The sequence below is a fragment of the Anarhichas minor genome, unplaced genomic scaffold, assembly GCF_050575085.1.
Source record: "Anarhichas minor isolate MPS153535 unplaced genomic scaffold, ASM5057508v1 ptg000028l, whole genome shotgun sequence".
NCBI classification, from domain to species: Eukaryota; Metazoa; Chordata; class Actinopteri; order Perciformes; family Anarhichadidae; genus Anarhichas; species Anarhichas minor.
The window spans coordinates 1,232,531-1,249,490 of NW_027466474.1; the positions used below are offsets into that span (position 1 = coordinate 1,232,531).

At 40.3% G+C, this 16,960-nt stretch overlaps 2 protein-coding genes across 7 annotated transcripts; one reads left to right on the forward strand and one right to left on the reverse strand.

Moving 5' to 3' along the window:
- Positions 1 to 8,567: 8,567 nt before the first annotated feature.
- On the reverse strand, positions 8,568 to 13,712 carry LOC142962627 (alcohol dehydrogenase class-3-like). Of its 6 annotated transcripts, none has more exons than XR_012957341.1 (12): positions 13,610 to 13,712; positions 13,445 to 13,491; positions 13,087 to 13,188; positions 12,534 to 12,684; positions 12,358 to 12,445; positions 12,042 to 12,261; positions 11,262 to 11,522; positions 10,882 to 11,038; positions 10,113 to 10,248; positions 9,422 to 9,482; positions 9,026 to 9,091; positions 8,568 to 8,932 (listed from the first exon to the last, which is right to left on the reverse strand). XR_012957341.1 is itself a non-coding variant. In XM_076103214.1 (12 exons), exons 2-11 carry the CDS (start codon positions 13,460 to 13,462, stop codon positions 9,027 to 9,029), a joined length of 1,254 nt encoding a protein of 417 aa, XP_075959329.1. In that variant the 5' UTR covers positions 13,463 to 13,491; positions 13,610 to 13,712; the 3' UTR covers positions 8,568 to 8,932; position 9,026. The 6 variants fall into 6 exon arrangements, 5 of the variants coding, with proteins under 5 accessions (XP_075959329.1, XP_075959330.1, XP_075959333.1 ...); XM_076103214.1 differs by having other exon boundaries at positions 9,427 to 9,482; XM_076103215.1 differs by having other exon boundaries at positions 9,427 to 9,482; positions 13,590 to 13,689.
- A 33-nt stretch (positions 13,713 to 13,745) lies between these two features.
- gar1 (GAR1 homolog, ribonucleoprotein) lies at positions 13,746 to 16,472 on the forward strand. Its single transcript, XM_076103219.1, has 7 exons — positions 13,746 to 13,829; positions 14,155 to 14,368; positions 14,911 to 15,065; positions 15,195 to 15,254; positions 15,363 to 15,474; positions 15,688 to 15,840; positions 15,928 to 16,472. The coding sequence occupies exons 2-7, from the start codon at positions 14,170 to 14,172 to the stop codon at positions 15,936 to 15,938; spliced, it is 690 nt and encodes a 229-aa protein (XP_075959334.1). The 5' UTR covers positions 13,746 to 13,829; positions 14,155 to 14,169; the 3' UTR covers positions 15,939 to 16,472.
- Positions 16,473 to 16,960: the final 488 nt, after the last annotated feature.

The window sequence follows — 16,960 nt, forward strand, 5'->3', positions numbered from 1 at the left end:
TATAGATAGATTAACAAGCTAAATTCAAGTAAACATGTCAATCTGGACTTTTTTGTTGTACTAAAAAGTCCTGCGTATTTGCAGTAGCAAACAAATGTTTTAAAAAGATTTGATAGTATTAACTAGTATTTATAATGTGGACGTGTGGATCTTGGTTATTGTGGATATCACAACACCACCTAGTGGATCATGTTGTTTTTACAGCCACAGAAGACGCTGTTCTGCCCTAAATAAAGGGCAGTAAACATGGCTCCTGAAAAAAAAAAAGATCATACCAAATCATTAACAAAATAATAACAGGCCACGTATGTCACTTCATAAGGTGTCTGTACGCCGGACATCTCAATAAGGAGCAAAAACATCCCATCCCAATTATCATCGACTGTCACTGATATTCATATCAAGGCCAGATTTTCCCCGTTTGCTCAGGAAACATCCCGTTCAAGCAAATGTGTTTGCTCATACTCTCAAGACATGTGGGCTGAGGAATGAAATATCAAACAGGACAACTGTTTAATGCAATGCACGCACGCTCACACACGCACACACACACACACACACACACACACGCTGCATTTCTCAAACACCAGCAAGTGAATCTGTGAGCACACACTCAGTGACACTCCACACCTCAGTCTCCTCAATGATAATTAGTCCTCTGTCTTGCCTGCTGAATGATCAATGGCAGCACTGTAGGTTTTGCATTAATAATTTGTGAAGTAGAGAGAGTGACAAAGAGGGCGAGGGAAGCGGGGAGATGTGTCCTGTTGTGTTCTGGGACAGAGGAAGGCTAGATTACCCATGTGCCAGGGGAATCTAATGCAATTACGAGTGTTTGCTTACACCATGTGTCCCCTTCCGTCTGCACAGCGGCATCGGGACTGCACCCACCGCCATCCTCCCATTCAGCTCTCTTGTTTGTTTTCAGTATTTACGCCACCCCTCCCCCCCATTCCCCCATCCTCCTCACCACCATCACAGCCACCCCTCCTCCTTTGCCCATGCCTTCAATATCACTAATTAAAGTAAACCAATAAGGTTGGGGGAGGGATCAGATTGAACTCCAACTCAGAACTCAGAAGTCAAAAGAGACACTGAGGGGTGTGTATTGTGTGTTGTGTGTTGTGTGTGTGTGTGTGTGTGTGTGTGTGTGTGTGTGTGTGTGTGCGTGTGTGTGTGTGTGTGTGTGTGTGTGTGTGTGTGTGTGTGTGTGTGTGTGTGTGTGCGCGTGTGTTTGGCAAAATATACATTATTTATAATGCAAGAAAGAAGGCCACATAGGGAGAGAGGTTTGTTTAAGAGATTAGCGATTGGCCTGCTTATTAGCTTTAGCTCTCATTCCAAGTCATTTGCCTATTCTTCAAGACTCACATGGCATCCACAAAGAAGTAGCCAGATTATTGATTAAAACCCATTTTGACTTTTTTTTTTCCTCTTAGTTTTAATCTTATTATGGCTCCACATGAATGCATCTGTCAGTAGTGGAGAAAGTAGTTATTATAACGATGGATAGATGGATGGATAGATAGATAGATGGATGACAGATAGATAGTTGGTGATTTTTTTGGGGATTGAAATGTTGCCCTTTGCACTCTATCTAGCAGGGCAGCCCTAGTTTGACTTTCTTATTTTGACTATACCCCGGGACACGGATGACATTTCATTTCTGTGTACTTAGTGCCAAGGATGATATTAAGCTAATCTGCCCATGCTCCTGTTTGCTCTTAGGGATTTGGGAAGTATAGGCAAACACAAAGCACACAGAGACTCCAGCTAAGATGAGGGGCGACAGAGAGAGTTTTGGTAAAGCGGGGTAGCTGAGGTGGCAGCAGCGAACTGTTGGCTTTCTCAGTGTGAGGTTGTGAGAATATTGTCCGTGTCATTACATATTTGATGTTAAATCCGCTCCTAAAGTTTAAATCTGTGTGTTTTGCTGGCAGCGAAGTTGACCTTACAATGTGAACCACCAACTTCCCAAAGGCATTGAAGGTGTGTGCTGCTCTGCTAATACAAGTCAATATTAGGAAGAGGGGGGTCAAATTTCTTGGAAATAAACTTGACAAATATCTACAGGTGGTACAAAATCATCACAATATACAATTTTAACTGCACCTTGTACTGGATTACACAATACAATAGCTATCGTTTATTCTCTCAGAATGAGAATCAGCTTTATTGGCAAAATATGTGTACACACACACACACAAGGAATTTGACTTCTGTTTCAAGTTGCTATCAATGTTATATGCAGTTCAAGAACACTTTGCAGAAAAGATAGACATGGGAATACATTTAATAACAAAGGTAAGTAAACATAAACATAGAGCTGTTATTACTATTGTATATTGTACACAAGCAAAAACGATAGACAAATATTAATATATATAAAGCAACAATGGGCAACAATATACGATGTCTTTATTAGTCAAGTGTTGGGAGGATTGTAAACATTTAAGGGGTGCAAAGAAATAAATATTGAATGGCAATACAAATTGGTGGTTATGCATCTGTACGTATTCTATGTATCCTATATACAGTATTTATATTTCAGAGTGATGGATGTATCGTGTGTATTTTAGACTGTAGACACATCATTTATAGTGTTACATGACAGATTTCATTATAGTGATGGCCGGTGGAAAGAAACTGTCTTGCGTCAGGTTGTTTTGGCGTACTGCAGTGCCAGGAGAGGAGAAATTGGAACAGGCTGAAATGCCGAAACCCAAGTCGAACCAGGGACCATTAGATCTTCAGTCTAAAGCTCTAACAACTGTTATTTTTGGCAATAATATCATTAAGTGTGTGTCTATAAGACTGCTGCTTATTTCTTACTTATTGTATTTACTATCATACAACTACAACTGTATGTCCATATTATGTTTTCCACATAAGCTACAGGTATCCCAACTTCAGTATGACTTGTAACAAGCCACAATTCTACTTCATTAGACATAGAGATAGAAAAGGCCTGTGGAGTTGCACCATATTTAATATGTATGCACAAACATTGTATATTTGCACAGATATTTGCACAATACACAGATCAAACTACAAACTATGACCTTAGTATTATCGTCTATATAGCTTATAAATGTAGTTAATTTAAAATACTTCTTTATCAGTTTCTTTATACTGTTTCTTGAACTGCTCATGTGTACTTCAACATGTGAATATGTATGAATAAGCCTTTATTATGCAGCATGTTTTACTTAGAGTGAAGAGCTCCAGCCATATCTACTTACAATATCCGTAAATGTAAATTCAGCAGAACTCACTTCAATCCTGCCTGCCAATGTATAATTGAAAACTGTGGGATGCTTGAGAATGAGTAACGGGCCCAGGCACCTATAATGGATCATTTCAGGTTTCTTTTCTTTTTACCACAATTACCAGCCAAAGGAGTGTTCCAACTGGTCCAAGTGTATTTTTTGGGATTGGCCCAATCCTTCTGTGGCCTGGCAGCGGGCCAGGAGCGGTGATCTGGGAGCCTCCTCTGTGGACAACAGTGAGTTGTCGGGAGAAGAGGAAAAACAGAATGATGTACTTTACTGTGGCAGTACAACAAGGTAACTGTGATTCACCGCACACTCATTTAGATTTTTCCTTGTCGTACCACAACCTTCGATTTTTCCTTGTCGTACCACAACCTTGAGACTCATTTGAAGCAACGCTGGAAGATATATCGAGCAAGACACAAATAACAAAACCAGACATAACAACTCCAGAGTCGTCAGAGATAGAATCTTTTTTTAGGGCCAAGCACAACAAGTGCAACATCATTTTTCTCAGTGGTGCAAGGAGAAGTTTACTATGAATTATTTTAATAAGAAACATCTTGAGATTGCATTTACGTTTTAGCCATTTAGGTGTCACTCTCATCCAAAGCAATTTAAAATAAGAGATGCAGCAGAATAGATTCCTAGACCAGACACATTTATACAGCTGCAATGAGGCTAAAACACTATTAGTATTAGTAGTAGTAGTAGTAGTAGTAAAATAGAATAATATCAGACCATTTCTGTCTGAGAATGACCTAAAAAGATTTTATGTCTTCATTTCATACCGTCTTGATTGTAACGCTCTATATTGAGCACTGTGCAGTAAAAACTGTGCAGTAAAAACAAACATTAAATTGTCTCTGCAATTGAGTGAAAATGCACGTTGATCCAAAATGCAATGAATGTCAACTAAAAGTAAGACAAGGAACCACATTATCCCAATTTTAGTTTCAAAAGTAGCTCAAAAGTCTACTGTATCACTTACGTATAAGGCATGCATTTACAAATTACATTTCTGACCTACTGAGCTCCTACGTACAAGGTTGCTCACTTAGGCCAACAGGAAAAAATCTCTTCTCACACCTTTGAAAGCATTAATTTGCCACCATGAGTGCATTTGTTGCTGTAGAATGCACTACCAGTCACAGTCTGCACTGCTGTGAATGTGTTCTCTTTCAAACAGTGCTGTACAGATCATGTTGTTAGAAGTATGTGACCCAACAGTAAGAGTAGAGGACATGCTGCATTGACAGCGCCACTGAACATGCACACATTCTTATTGCACAGACTAGTGTCGATTGTTCCATATAAGAACAACAACCAGTCATTATGTACCAATTATATTCTTACAACCACACACACACATGCGTACAAAAACCTTCACAAACATTCCCAGGAATTACCCAAGCCCCCATGTGAATGTGGAAAACCGGGGAGTGGTAAACTGAGCAGGTTTGGGAGGTAGCTAAAGCTCCCAGTACTTTCCTCATGCTTGTGAACTTCTCCTCAGGGATTAGGGGGTAAACACACAGGGTCTGAGAGATATATCTCCCCCTACCTTCAGCCCATAACCACATGAAACGACTCTGTTGGCACTCGGAAAAAAAGCGTTGTGGCAGAGCGGATAGGGCTGGGTCCAGGTCTGTTGTGGATAAGTTCTGTAAAATCCCACGGGGTCAAATGTTCAATTATTGTACCTTTTCAAAGGAACTATATTCGATCTTTAACTTTTATGACAGTAAGGATCAAAGACACATCTACACATGCACTCAATCTGATTCTGCCTGCTATTTGACAATCAGATTATGACATTTACCTGTGATTAAAAATATTATATTGTCTTGGTTATGGATGCCATTTTTGGACCGAGTCAGTCATGATTCAAAGGAGCTAAAATAAGGCTAACTACACCATCTATAGCAGTGTATGACTCCTTCCCACGCATGCTGGTACTGTTCTGTGTGACCAATGAGGGAGACAAAGGAGTGCCATGATAGCACCTTAGAGCTAATCTCTCAATAACTACTTTACTGCTGCTGTCAGACAAAACACAACAAAAGCTTAGAGCTGTCACGCATATACAGCCCCTTATGTATGTGTGTGTGTGTGTGTGTGTGTGTGTGTCTCTTTGGTAATAGCCACGTGTGGTCTGTCTAATCCTGTTCTTTGTTGTCTATTTCTGTTGCAATTTAACTATCAAACACTGACACAATATGATTGACAGGTTACAAAATAAGAAAACACATGGTGTTGGATGACTCAATGAGAACAGCATGATGCAGCCATTGTCAGGGTTTTGTATTACAATAAGGCCTCTGAAGTGCGGGACCACACCAGAATGTATGTTTTGGGAGTGCCAACAGTTGGGTGGGTGGGTCAGAAATCTACAACACATCTATTTTTACTTGCCCCCATATATTTATTCGCGATTATCAAATGACGACAAAGACTAAAGTTAAGTGCAATAATGAATCTTTATCGAAGTAAATGAATCTGGAGTTTTGCCCACATCTTCTAACACCAATTAAACTCCTGTTTCCAGGATAATTAAAACGCTGGCTTGTGTTTGAGCTCTTAAACTTTGTGTCTACTCGCCGCGATTTACTCAGTCATGCCGATCGGTTCTGTGGATGTGTAACTCTCAACAGAGATGTGTTTAATTATTTTTTACCGCTTGTCCAATCGGACAAGTGATTTACAAGATTAACAAGCTCAGCGTGGCATTTTACTTGCCCCTGGAAAGCGGCTAATTGTTGTTGAGCCCTGACCTGTACATTATTGTAAAAGCAGACTACTGTTTTTAGTGCTTGAAAACTATTGAATGTCCTTTGTGATGTCAAAATGTGTTGATATCAATTTCTAAAAATGTACAATGTAATAACAATACCCCACTGTGTCAGATTTGTTACTGCACAGTGCACTTATACAGCGGGAACATTGCTAAGCACTGTATTGTGCTGTCCTCTAGTGAAGCTGGGTATACTCCACTGACACAGAAGCTCAAGCTAACCGTGTCAGAGAAAGACTGGGGATGTCACAGGCGATGCCTGGCATTAGCCGTATAATGGCCAGGATTTGCTGATAAAGCAGGGGCCTCGCATTGGCAGTCTTTAGTGACTTAAGTGGGGCGTTCTTCCATAGCCGTTGGGGCTATACAGTATATCCATCCCTCTATCTCTCTGTCTGACTGACTGTGTCTCTTTCAGACATGCTTTCCCCTCTAGCTTATTTCTCAGAGATGTTAATACGGAAGTTGTTTTTGACTGATTAATGCGATTTAAGCAGCCATTTAGAGGTGTACAAGCAATGTCATTTTAACATATTTACAGAATGTAAGCCCTGTCATAGGCCTGAACTGGTAAGAAGAATACATTTAATACCCAATTGAAATAACCATGTAACCACCAAAATGTTCCTGCACCCATTTATGCCATAGGCTTTGCTCACAGCAGACAATTTGCCTTGTCATAGTGGATAAATGTTACAAATTCAACGTCCCAGTAAACCATGACAGTGTGAACAGAAATGGAAAGCAGCCATCATTCATTATATTACTTACACCACTACTTTTCCAAGTGTGACGTCTTAGAGTGCAGTCTTTCTTGTGCAGAAGCCACTTTCCATGTATTGAAATAACTAATATAAGAAGATATAAAACTATAACTATACGCTAATACCGAATAGTATTATTTGTGGTTTCTGGTGGATATACTATATTTATTTGCCATGACATGAATTACCAGTTGAATCAGAGCGACACTATTTCTCATTTACAATGTGTGTAAATGCGGTTGTATTATATTTTGTATTGTTTTTAACAAGAAGATAGCGTCCTTGTTCAAATAGGTTGTTTCCCACCCACCATTTTCATGTCCTCATCATATTTAATGTGCCATCTGTCACCCAGGAATAAAGCTTAGTAAATAAGAGGAAATCTCTTGAAGGCAAGACGGCACCTTTTGACATTTCTTTCCCCAGACATGCCTTTATTTGTGTGACGGCATTTACCTCATCTGGCATTTCTGTCGTTTTGTCAATTATATGAACACTCGTGCCTAAAAGAGTTGACGCATGTGAAGTCATGACAGCAAGAGGGAAAAGCAAATGAACAAAGAAATAAAAATGTAAATACGATTATTTCATTTGCACATTAGCAATGCTCCATGCTACTTTACGCCAACGTTTCCTATCCAGACAAGTTACACAGTGTATGTCAAACATGCCGAGATGGACAGTTAAGATTTCAAGAAAAATGTGGCCAAAGCTGTGGTTGTAATTCAGAGAGCATGCCCTCCGTGTATTAGTTGCACAAAGCTGTGACAATTCCAGAGGTTGTGGAGTTCAGACACAGAGAGGAAGAAAGGTTGGAGACTTATGGTCGTCTCTTTGAATAGTTTTCCCATCTATGAGGCAGACATTCAGACACATGTCCCCAAGAAAGCCATATAAATCTGTGAGCATGTCCAACATTTACAGACGACGATGCCCAGTCACATAACCACCTGTCAAAACTTGTCTTCCTCTGTCTTTTGATCTTCCTCTCTTATCTCCCTCTGCTGCCCCATTCTCTGCATTATTCTGCTTTCTATTTCTTGAAAACTGCCTTTACTTTGAGATTCTTTGGGAGGAGGATGGGGGTGTCTAAGCTGTGTAATCTGTGATTTATGGCACACAAGGCATAGGAGACCAACATAAGAGGACGAGCCCCAATTTATTTTCCATTTAAAACAAAGATGGAAAAGCAGAGGGAACTGCCAAAGGTTTTCATTTGATCCGAACGTAACTTCAATAAAACAAATTCCTTCGACAGCTATTTCAGTTTTTCACCGAGAGGCATTCCCCAAACAACCTTTTGTCTTCTGTCCTGACAGCCCACAACTGTTATTCTATCCCCTCTCCCCATTAAATCAATATATAATATTACCAAGGACGAAATTTGGTAAGCCTGACCACATGAAGCAGATACTTCTCCATGGCTGATGACAGATTCAGCCATTTGTTTCCTGTGTCTTTTACCCCATCTTCTATACAAGGGTATGTAATTCCAACTATCACCTCACATTGATATCTGGAGCAGAATCACTGTATAGCTGCCAAGTGTGACAGTTGTAGAGATAAATTGTCTCTGTGTTACTGCAGATGCTGTATAGATCTATGATTTACATTCAGCATTATTTTACACAAGTTCACTGAACATGCTGTGGGGGTTTCTCCCCTTTAATCAAGTGTGTGATAAACAAAAGAAAAAAATAACTTTAATAAGTTAATCTGAATAAAAACACAGATTCCTTTGCAGATAGAAAAGAAATGTCTTTATAAAGTTAGACGCAGAAGCTTTTACATGATACAAGTGTGCCCTCTAGTGGCCAAGGTGCTCATTTGCTACAAAGTCAAGCAATATTTAAATTATCAATATCTTTTAAGAAAAATAGCTTAGAAAAGTTCCCAAATACACTGCAGACATGTATGCAAAACCTCATTGCTTGCAACTTCTTCATCTTGTAAAAACTTGTCCATGCATTCATCTTCAGTAGACTGGACTACTTTTTATAGGTCTCTGTAAAAAGTCTGTCAGAACGCTGCAGCTCGAGTCCTCACTAAGACCAGGAGGGTGGATCACATCACTCCAGTTCTGAGGTCTTTGCACTGGCTTCCTGTCAAACAAAGAATTGACTTTAAAATCCTGCTGTTGGTTTACAAAGCACTGAATGGTTTAGGGCCAAAATACATCTCTGATCTGCTGCTACCTTATGAACCATCCCGACCCCTTAGGCCGTCTGGCACCGGTCTACTTTCTGTTCCCAGAGTCAGAACTAAACATGGAGAAGCAGCGTTCAGTTTTTCTGCTCCACAGAAAGCTGCAGGTCTGCTGAGACCCTCAGCTCCTTTAAATCAAGATTGAAGACTTTTCTGTTTGCTGCTGCCTTTAATTGAACCAGATTCAATTAATATATTAATCAATTTCCTGCATTTCTGCATTTTACTACTGTATTTTATTTCTTACACTGTTTTTTTAATGTTTTAATGCTTAATTGTTTTTAAATCTCCTTTTCTTTTGCCTTATGTTTTGATGCTTTTAATGGTTTTATGTGAAGCACTTTGAATTACCTTGTTGTTGAAATGTGCTATACAAATAAACTTGCCTTGCCTTGTACGGTATCCCCTGTAGGTGTCGCCTCCCACAGACTGATTACAGTATGGATGCTAAAAAGAAAGAAGACATATCGTTAGGATAACTGAAGTCTGAATCTCACCAGACTCGATATATTGATTTATTGATTTGAGTCAGTAAAAAACAACAACAACAACAATCTTTGTTTCCAGCTTCTCCAATGTGAATATTTGAGAGTTTTTAATATCTTTCGGTTTTGGGAAAAACAAGACATTTATAGACGTCACCTTGGACTCTGTGATGGACACTTCTCAAAGTTTTTTCAACATTTTATGGATAAGCGATTAATCTTTTAATCACGAAAAACAATCTGACTAATCAATAATCAAAATAATAGTGAGTTGCAGCTGACAGAGACAACATATCATAAAGAATAATATATAATACATTTATATCACACATATATTGCTGAATAATTTGCTATTCTTGATATTTTCTAAAGAATTCATTTTCTTGTTTGGAATACCACAATAAATGTCCTTCCTTTATCAGATACTAAATGATGAGTAGGAATACTATTTAATTGGAATTGTTTAAGCCTCAGGGGAGGAGAGCTTTGACAGTGTTTTACACACAACGTGAGTAATACAAGGAGACACACGCACGCGTTCAGAAAGACGTTTTTTTAAAAGAATAGAGGCCACAAATGAATCACGTCTTACCTTTCCCCACTCTTCATGTACTCGAAGGCCGTATTGATTTGGTCCAGCTGGAGGTTGTGGTCGATGAACTCACCCAGCTTCAGCTTGTTCATGTAGTCGTCCACCAGTGTCGGCACATCCGCCACACTGTTCCAATCTTTAGAAGAGGATAACAAAACTGAGTCCTCATGGACCACAATATAGCAGACATTAATGAGCTCCTGAGAAAAGCCATTTCCCTCATTACCCCCCCCCCCCCCCCCCCCTTTGAATACTGTAAAGATGTTAAATATGTTAGATGTTCGGTGCATATCAGATGTTAGTTTGTGATGTGTTTCTGTGCTGGTGGACCCGCTTTCCCTCAGCCTGCCTCATTTTCTACTTCATTTAGTGATTTCCTGTGTTCCATATTTGACGATCCAAATAACGAGCGCAGACTTGTTACTTTTAATCAGATCTGAGCGTACATTTACATCCTGTACATTACTTCAAAGTTGTATGACGAAACCATTTAGATGACCGATTCACTCTTGAGTCATTAATGGAGCAATAGCGTACAACATTAACTGCTTCTTACTTTTTTTCTGGTCACCTTATAGGCTCTGAAAACTTGTGATTGGCATTTTAACTCTCTTTTAAACATCAATATTCTTATCAATAATGAGCACAAATCAATACTTGGAATTGGGCCCAGAAATGCAACAGCTGACTTTGCACGGTTTTAAATTGAAGCATTATGCAAGGCCATCTTTTTTTTGCATGAAGTAACTAACTTGTTTTTAAAGTTCACCTCCAAAATAGGTCCCCTTCAAGGTGCGTCCCATCAGGATCTTTTCAACCGTGACGCTCATTGCTTCCGCCTCATTCTCCCCGACAATGACACAGGTGCCCCAGCCGTCTGTCGTGGACTCCAGCGCAGCACTCAGACAGCATAAAGAACCTGTTGTCTGAATTAATACTCCTTTTAAAATATATTTACAAATTCGTAAAATCCAATCAAACTAGAACGTGAAAAAAATGAGATTTGCACAGAAACAAATTGTGTAAAAAAATGTGTGATTGACATATTTTGTTTTGCAGAAATTCTTAAACCTCAAACCTATGTGCACATACTGCTTTACAGATCTACTCTGACACTGCACAGACTACTAGAGGATTCTCATTACCCACCGTAAAAACTGGCTTTCCATTACACTCCAGAGCGTAGTCCACCCCTCCGTCTGTCAACTCCACCAGAACCTGCTGGATGGGCTTGATATAATCGTTGGGGTTGACACAGTCAGTGGCTCCGAGCATTCGGGCTTTCTCAAACTTGTCGGGGTTGATGTCGACCGCGATGATCCTTTTTGCCTCAGCAGCCTGGCAGCCCATGACGGCTGCCAGTCCGACAGCTCCGAGCCCAAACACGGCACACGATGAATCTTTTTCCACCTGGATGCACACGATTTGGGAGTCAGACAACCAAAAGCTGTTAGAGAGACATCTGATGAGATCACTTCATCATCTTTAAAGATAACTTTTATATGATATATTTAGCCTTCATTCTTCTCAACATACCCATAAGACACATTTTGCTTTTCTTTTTACCTCGTAGTGGCCCATTTTATTGGCATGCAATAAGATTTATTATTGCAAACCTGATTTATAAAACAAAAAACATAATTGAATTTGAATTTTAAAAAATTACCTGGATTATTTGAAAGAACAAATTCTTATCAGGAACGCAAAAATGCTTTGTCATTTTTTTCCCTTCAGATAGTAAAACAGTTTTGTTATAACAAGTAACTGTTTATAATTGGTTATTATGTAATTACATCTTTGTAAATGTGTTGCATTCCTCTTGTTCTCAGGACAGGCAGCGTTCTGCACATAACCACCACTGGTCCACATCAGAGTTGGTGAGAATTCAAGTTATGATATGAAGTATCTGGCAGATCTGTATCCTCTCACCTTGCATGCATTAACAGCAGCACCATAACCGGTGGAGACATCCCAGCCGAGTAGACACACTTTGTCGAGCGGTGCGTCACTTCTTAGTTTTGCAAGACAGATATCGGGAACCACAGTGTACTGGCAGAAAGAACTGACCCCAAGGTACTGGTACACCTGTTGGCCCTTAAAAGATATCCTGCTTGTGCCATCAGCCAATACACCCACTTGTGCGTTCTCCCTGAAAGCCACAAAATGGAACGGAATTGGAAACACTGAGTAGCTAAACACCATGAAAGCAATAGTGATTTGCGTGTGTGAACGTAGTAATGATCACCAGTTCTTCCTGCACTGATTCCTTTTAAGGCCCTGACATTGTTCACATTCCCCACACTGTGGCAGAAAAAGAGGAATGACTTTGTCACCTGTGAAAACAACAAGCAGACAGATTACTTAAGTCAGAGTTACATGTCATGTGATGTCAGTTTGTTTGTTGTGAGCTGTACAATTCACCCGGTGAGAAGTTGGTGACTTCGGGGCCGACGCTCTCCACTATCCCCGCCGCTTCGTGGCCGAGAACTAACGGGAATGGTCTAAACTTCATCCCTTTTCCAGTCTGATACAGGTATTCCCAGTCTGTGTGGCACACGCCCGCGGCAACAACCTGTGCAAACACGTAGACAGTCAATTCACATGACACGACATCACATTGCGGAGTGGATGTGGTTAGCGACCAAAACAAACTGAAACAGAGGAAGTAAGACATATTTAAATAGTTCAGCATGTGTCGCCTGTATGATCAAAGTAAAAACAAGAAGTAACATCCATGTGAGTAATACAAGCAAGTCTTGGTTAATTTGTCTCTGGGGGATAAGATATTATAACATTTTTCCTATTAGTTTTTCTCATTCTGTTATAATTGAACACCAGCAACTTCAAGTGATTGCCACTGAAAAATAAACTCCTGTTAACACTGCAATGTTTGCTGTGTAGGTGCCCACGTATACAACCAATAATATACTCCTACTTTCTTGCATTACAGACAAACTCGGGATGATCAGCTGACCTTGATGCGGACTTCATGGGCCTTGGGTGGGGCCACCTCCACATTCTCAACAGACAGAGGCTTCCCAGGCTCCCATGCAACAGCTGCTTTGCATTTGATCACCTGAGGGAGAATAAAAAACACATCATGTTCGTTGCTTGGTTGTGGGTGACACTGTTTATTTTTCAAATGAGAAGACACGTGACGGGGCCAAGTTTTGGCTGGGTGTGGCCGCTGTTTTTGAAATGGGTTGAATATCATACTACTTGCCAGAGTATACAAAACGTCCAACAACAACAACAACAACAACAACAACAACAACTTCAGTTTATACTACTGATCAAACAAAATATATTGCAGATGAAGTGTATTTTCTTACCTGACCTGTTGTTGACATCGTTGAGTGATGTGTACTTATTAATTTGCCTGCAATTAAACAAAAATCATCAAATTATTGGAAAATGTAAACATACATACATTACCAAGTCTCACAAACATAACTTTGTGTCGTATTATATCAACACCGAAGTCTGTAAGGTCTCACTGGAGCAGTCGTCTCACTGGAGCAGTCTCTTGTCTCTGTCTTCAAGAGGAAACCGACTTAACTGTCGGCTCATTTGCGTATCATGTGAGCGGCGTTAGAGATGTGATTTTACGACACTTCCGGATACGGGTGAACGCCTTTACGGCAGCTCTTGGTCACACGTGTTGTCGTCGCATGGAAGTCCGTCCTAGTAAATAGCTGCTGCTTGCCGATCGACTTTGTGAGTAATCTGCTTTAGTTGTGTGTACATAACGTTATATACTGTTGTATGTTTATATTTTGAAGGGAATACATAATGGGTTGATTTGTGGTGGAAATTGCGGCTGAATTGTATAGTTTAAATGAATAGATTAAGCTAGCATGTTAGCTAGAACTTTCGCAGCGCTGCCGAGTCCACGATGTTAGCTCGATGTATGCAACGACTTCACTCTACGGGGTTTAGCTAAGCTATGTGTCGCCCATGCTCCGTTTAAAAACAACAGGGTTTTCACGTGTTTGTATACTCTTTGTTTTTGACTTATTTCTTCTCTTCGTGTTTCTCGCAGAGGTTTCCCAGAAGTATGTCGTTCAGAGGAGGCGGTGGACGAGGAGGCAGAGGAGGTGGAGGGTTTAGCCGAGGTGGAGGAGGTGGATATGGCGGAGGTAGAGGAGGAGGTGGTGGATTTGGAGGAGGCAGAGGAGGTGGTGGATTCGGACGTGGCGGTGGTGGCAGAGGTGGTTTTAACAGACAAGACTACGGTCCTCCAGAATATGTCGTCGGTAAGATCATGAAACCAGCACTGCTGAGAAGCTGACTGTTTGTAAATGTCCATGTGCTCGGCCCAGCTCCTGTATCAACCCGTAGAACGGAACACTGAGGCATCACAGACGTGAAATAACGTCCCCTGTATGATGAGTGTTGATGTGACAAGAAGAAAGATAACTTTTATTATTTTTCAACTTGTAAACAACCTTCATGTCAACATCCAAGCAGTAATCAGGACTAGGACACACTAATTCATATATTAATACTAATACATAATTATCCAATGTTGGGCTGATTTAATATGGTAGGGCCTAAAAAGCAAAAATCAATCGACAGTGTAAAACACTTATTATTTGGAAGTCAGTCATGCCATCATAATGCAAACAAGTAGCCACCAGTGTTAATACTTGCAGGGTTTGAAGCCTGACTAAAAAACATTTTAGCCAACTTCTTTAATGTTTTGTTGATGTGTCTTTGAATTGTGTGTTATATGCTTGAGTTGCATTTGCCGTGACGCTATAATACCAACTAACTGTCCTCCATTGTTTCCACTCAGCCGTGGGAGAGTTCGTGCATCCATGTGAAGATGACATTGTGTGCAAGTGCACGACGGAGGAAAGCAAAGTGCCCTACTTCAACGCCCCAGTGTACCTGGAAAACAAGGAGCAGATCGGGAAGGTGGATGAGATATTTGGCCAGCTCCGGGAATTTGTATCCTTTCTGTTTTTATTTCAGTCTCTGGAACAACCTGTGGTGGAAAAAGTAAATGTCCACCTCTGTGGAATAAATTGTCTTTGTTGCAGCTCAAAGTCCTGTTAATTCCTTAACCTACCCTTGCAGTATTTTTCAGTCAAACTTTCTGACAACATGAAGGCGTCTTCATTTAAGAAACCGCAGAAGGTATAAAAAGACGTTTTTCAACATTTTAAAGAAGTGCGTTTTCATACTTAAAAGCATTTCAGTGCCCTTGTGTATTACATTGCGTGTGATTTGCAACATCTCTTTTAGTTTTATATAGATCCAATGAAGCTCCTCCCGCTGCAGAGATTCCTCCCCAGGCCGCCAGGAGAGAAGGGTCCGCCAAGAGGAGGTCGAGGGGGAAGAGGCGGTGGCCGTGGAGGTGAGGCAACCAAACGTGTCATTGTAGTCAGTCTTGTCTCCTACTGTTGGTGAATGTGTAGTTTATGACCCACATTTTCTTTTCTCCATCTTGGCTACTTATTTTGAAATTAGCTGTCAGTCTTAGTTATTGTGGATTGAAAGTGTTGTTCCTTTGTGCCTGTTCGGATCACAGCTTGTACGAGTGGTTTGATTAATTCTGATTTTGTTTTAGGCGGTTTTCGAGGTGGCCGCGGGGGAGGATTTGGAGGCGGACGAGGTGGAGGATTTGGAGGCGGCCGCGGTGGAGGAGGATTTGGAGGCGGACGAGGTGGAGGAGGCTTCAGAGGAAGAGGAGGAAGTGGAGGAGGAGGACGTGGATTCAGAGGTTTGTCCCTTTTCAATTTTCTTCAAATTATACTTGTCCTGGTGTGAAGGTAACCTTTTTTTTCTTTTTTTTGTGGTTCACTTGCAGGTTCGAGATAATCTGATGGTGATGGTCTGTTGTGACGGTCTCATCCTCATCTCAAAGCCTCAAAGAGGCCTCAAAGAGGCCTCAAAGAGGCTGCGCTCTATGACGGTGCCTGGCCTGTTGGACTCAGAATATAGACATTGCCTCCAATTGAAGAACTTGAATGGATTTTCCGTCTTTGTTTTATTTTTGTACCAGTTTTGAATATGTGATGGCTGATTATAATTTAAAAGGTTCATACGTATACTTGCATGTAACATAACGAGGACCTTTCAGCCTGATGAGGAGAGTTATCGGGTCCCTTTGTGAACAGGCTCGTCAATATCCTCTGCTGATTTTGTTCAAATGTTTGGCCATGACAGATGTTTGTACTTTGACCACGATTTCAAGAGATGCATTCACACACCTTCATGTATTAATTTCCTCCGATGTGGGAAATCTTAATATACTGTTAGTTGAAAACATTTTAATACCCATTTTTTGTAAAGTCCTAATCGGAATGTTGTCACATTTTCTGTTAACGGCCTTGATTAAAAGGTGCTTTGTAACTGTGTCTTGTTTTATATTCTCAAGTCTTGGTAGTAGGTGGCCAAGTGGCATCTTAGGGTGGAGAAATGTATCAAAAGAATATTCTAAACTCCCTGTCCACTTAAACAAGCTTTGTGTATTGTTGATTAATTTGAGGTTTGACAATTCTGTACACGGCAACACACTGACACTACAAGCTTTCACATGAATCATCTGAAGGGATAAAGTTTGGAAGCCAATCATGGTCCACCATGCAAAGGTGTATGTGTGTGTGTGTATGTATACAGATGGATTTTTCAGTGAAGTGTTGGACATCTTGAGCCCAGTAAAACTTCTGATATAAAGTATTTGCATATTCATAGATTTAGTACATTTAATTGAGGGAGAAGGAGCTGATATATATATATATTTTTTTTTTTAATTAGGTTATTAGATGTCTTAGGAAATGCAATATATATTGTTAATGACAGATTTGAGTATTACTAAATGAAGATGAGTCATTTGTATT

Excerpts from the sequence above, each read along its gene's own strand:
- LOC142962627 (XM_076103214.1), bottom strand. Across the intron at positions 12,262-12,357 it reads AATCAGTGCAGGAAGAACTG|GGAGAACGCACAAGTGGGTG; the intron begins GTGATCATTACT and ends TGTGGCTTTCAG. Across the intron at positions 9,483-10,112 it reads TACATGAAGAGTGGGGAAAG|CATCCATACTGTAATCAGTC; the intron begins GTAAGACGTGAT and ends CTTTCTTTTTAG.
- gar1 (XM_076103219.1), top strand. The coding sequence starts at position 14,170 with ATGTCGTTCAGAGGAGGCGGTGGACGAGGAGGCAGAGGAGGTGGAGGG. Across the intron at positions 15,255-15,362 it reads CATTTAAGAAACCGCAGAAG|TTTTATATAGATCCAATGAA; the intron begins GTATAAAAAGAC and ends CATCTCTTTTAG. Across the intron at positions 15,475-15,687 it reads AAGAGGCGGTGGCCGTGGAG|GCGGTTTTCGAGGTGGCCGC; the intron begins GTGAGGCAACCA and ends ATTTTGTTTTAG.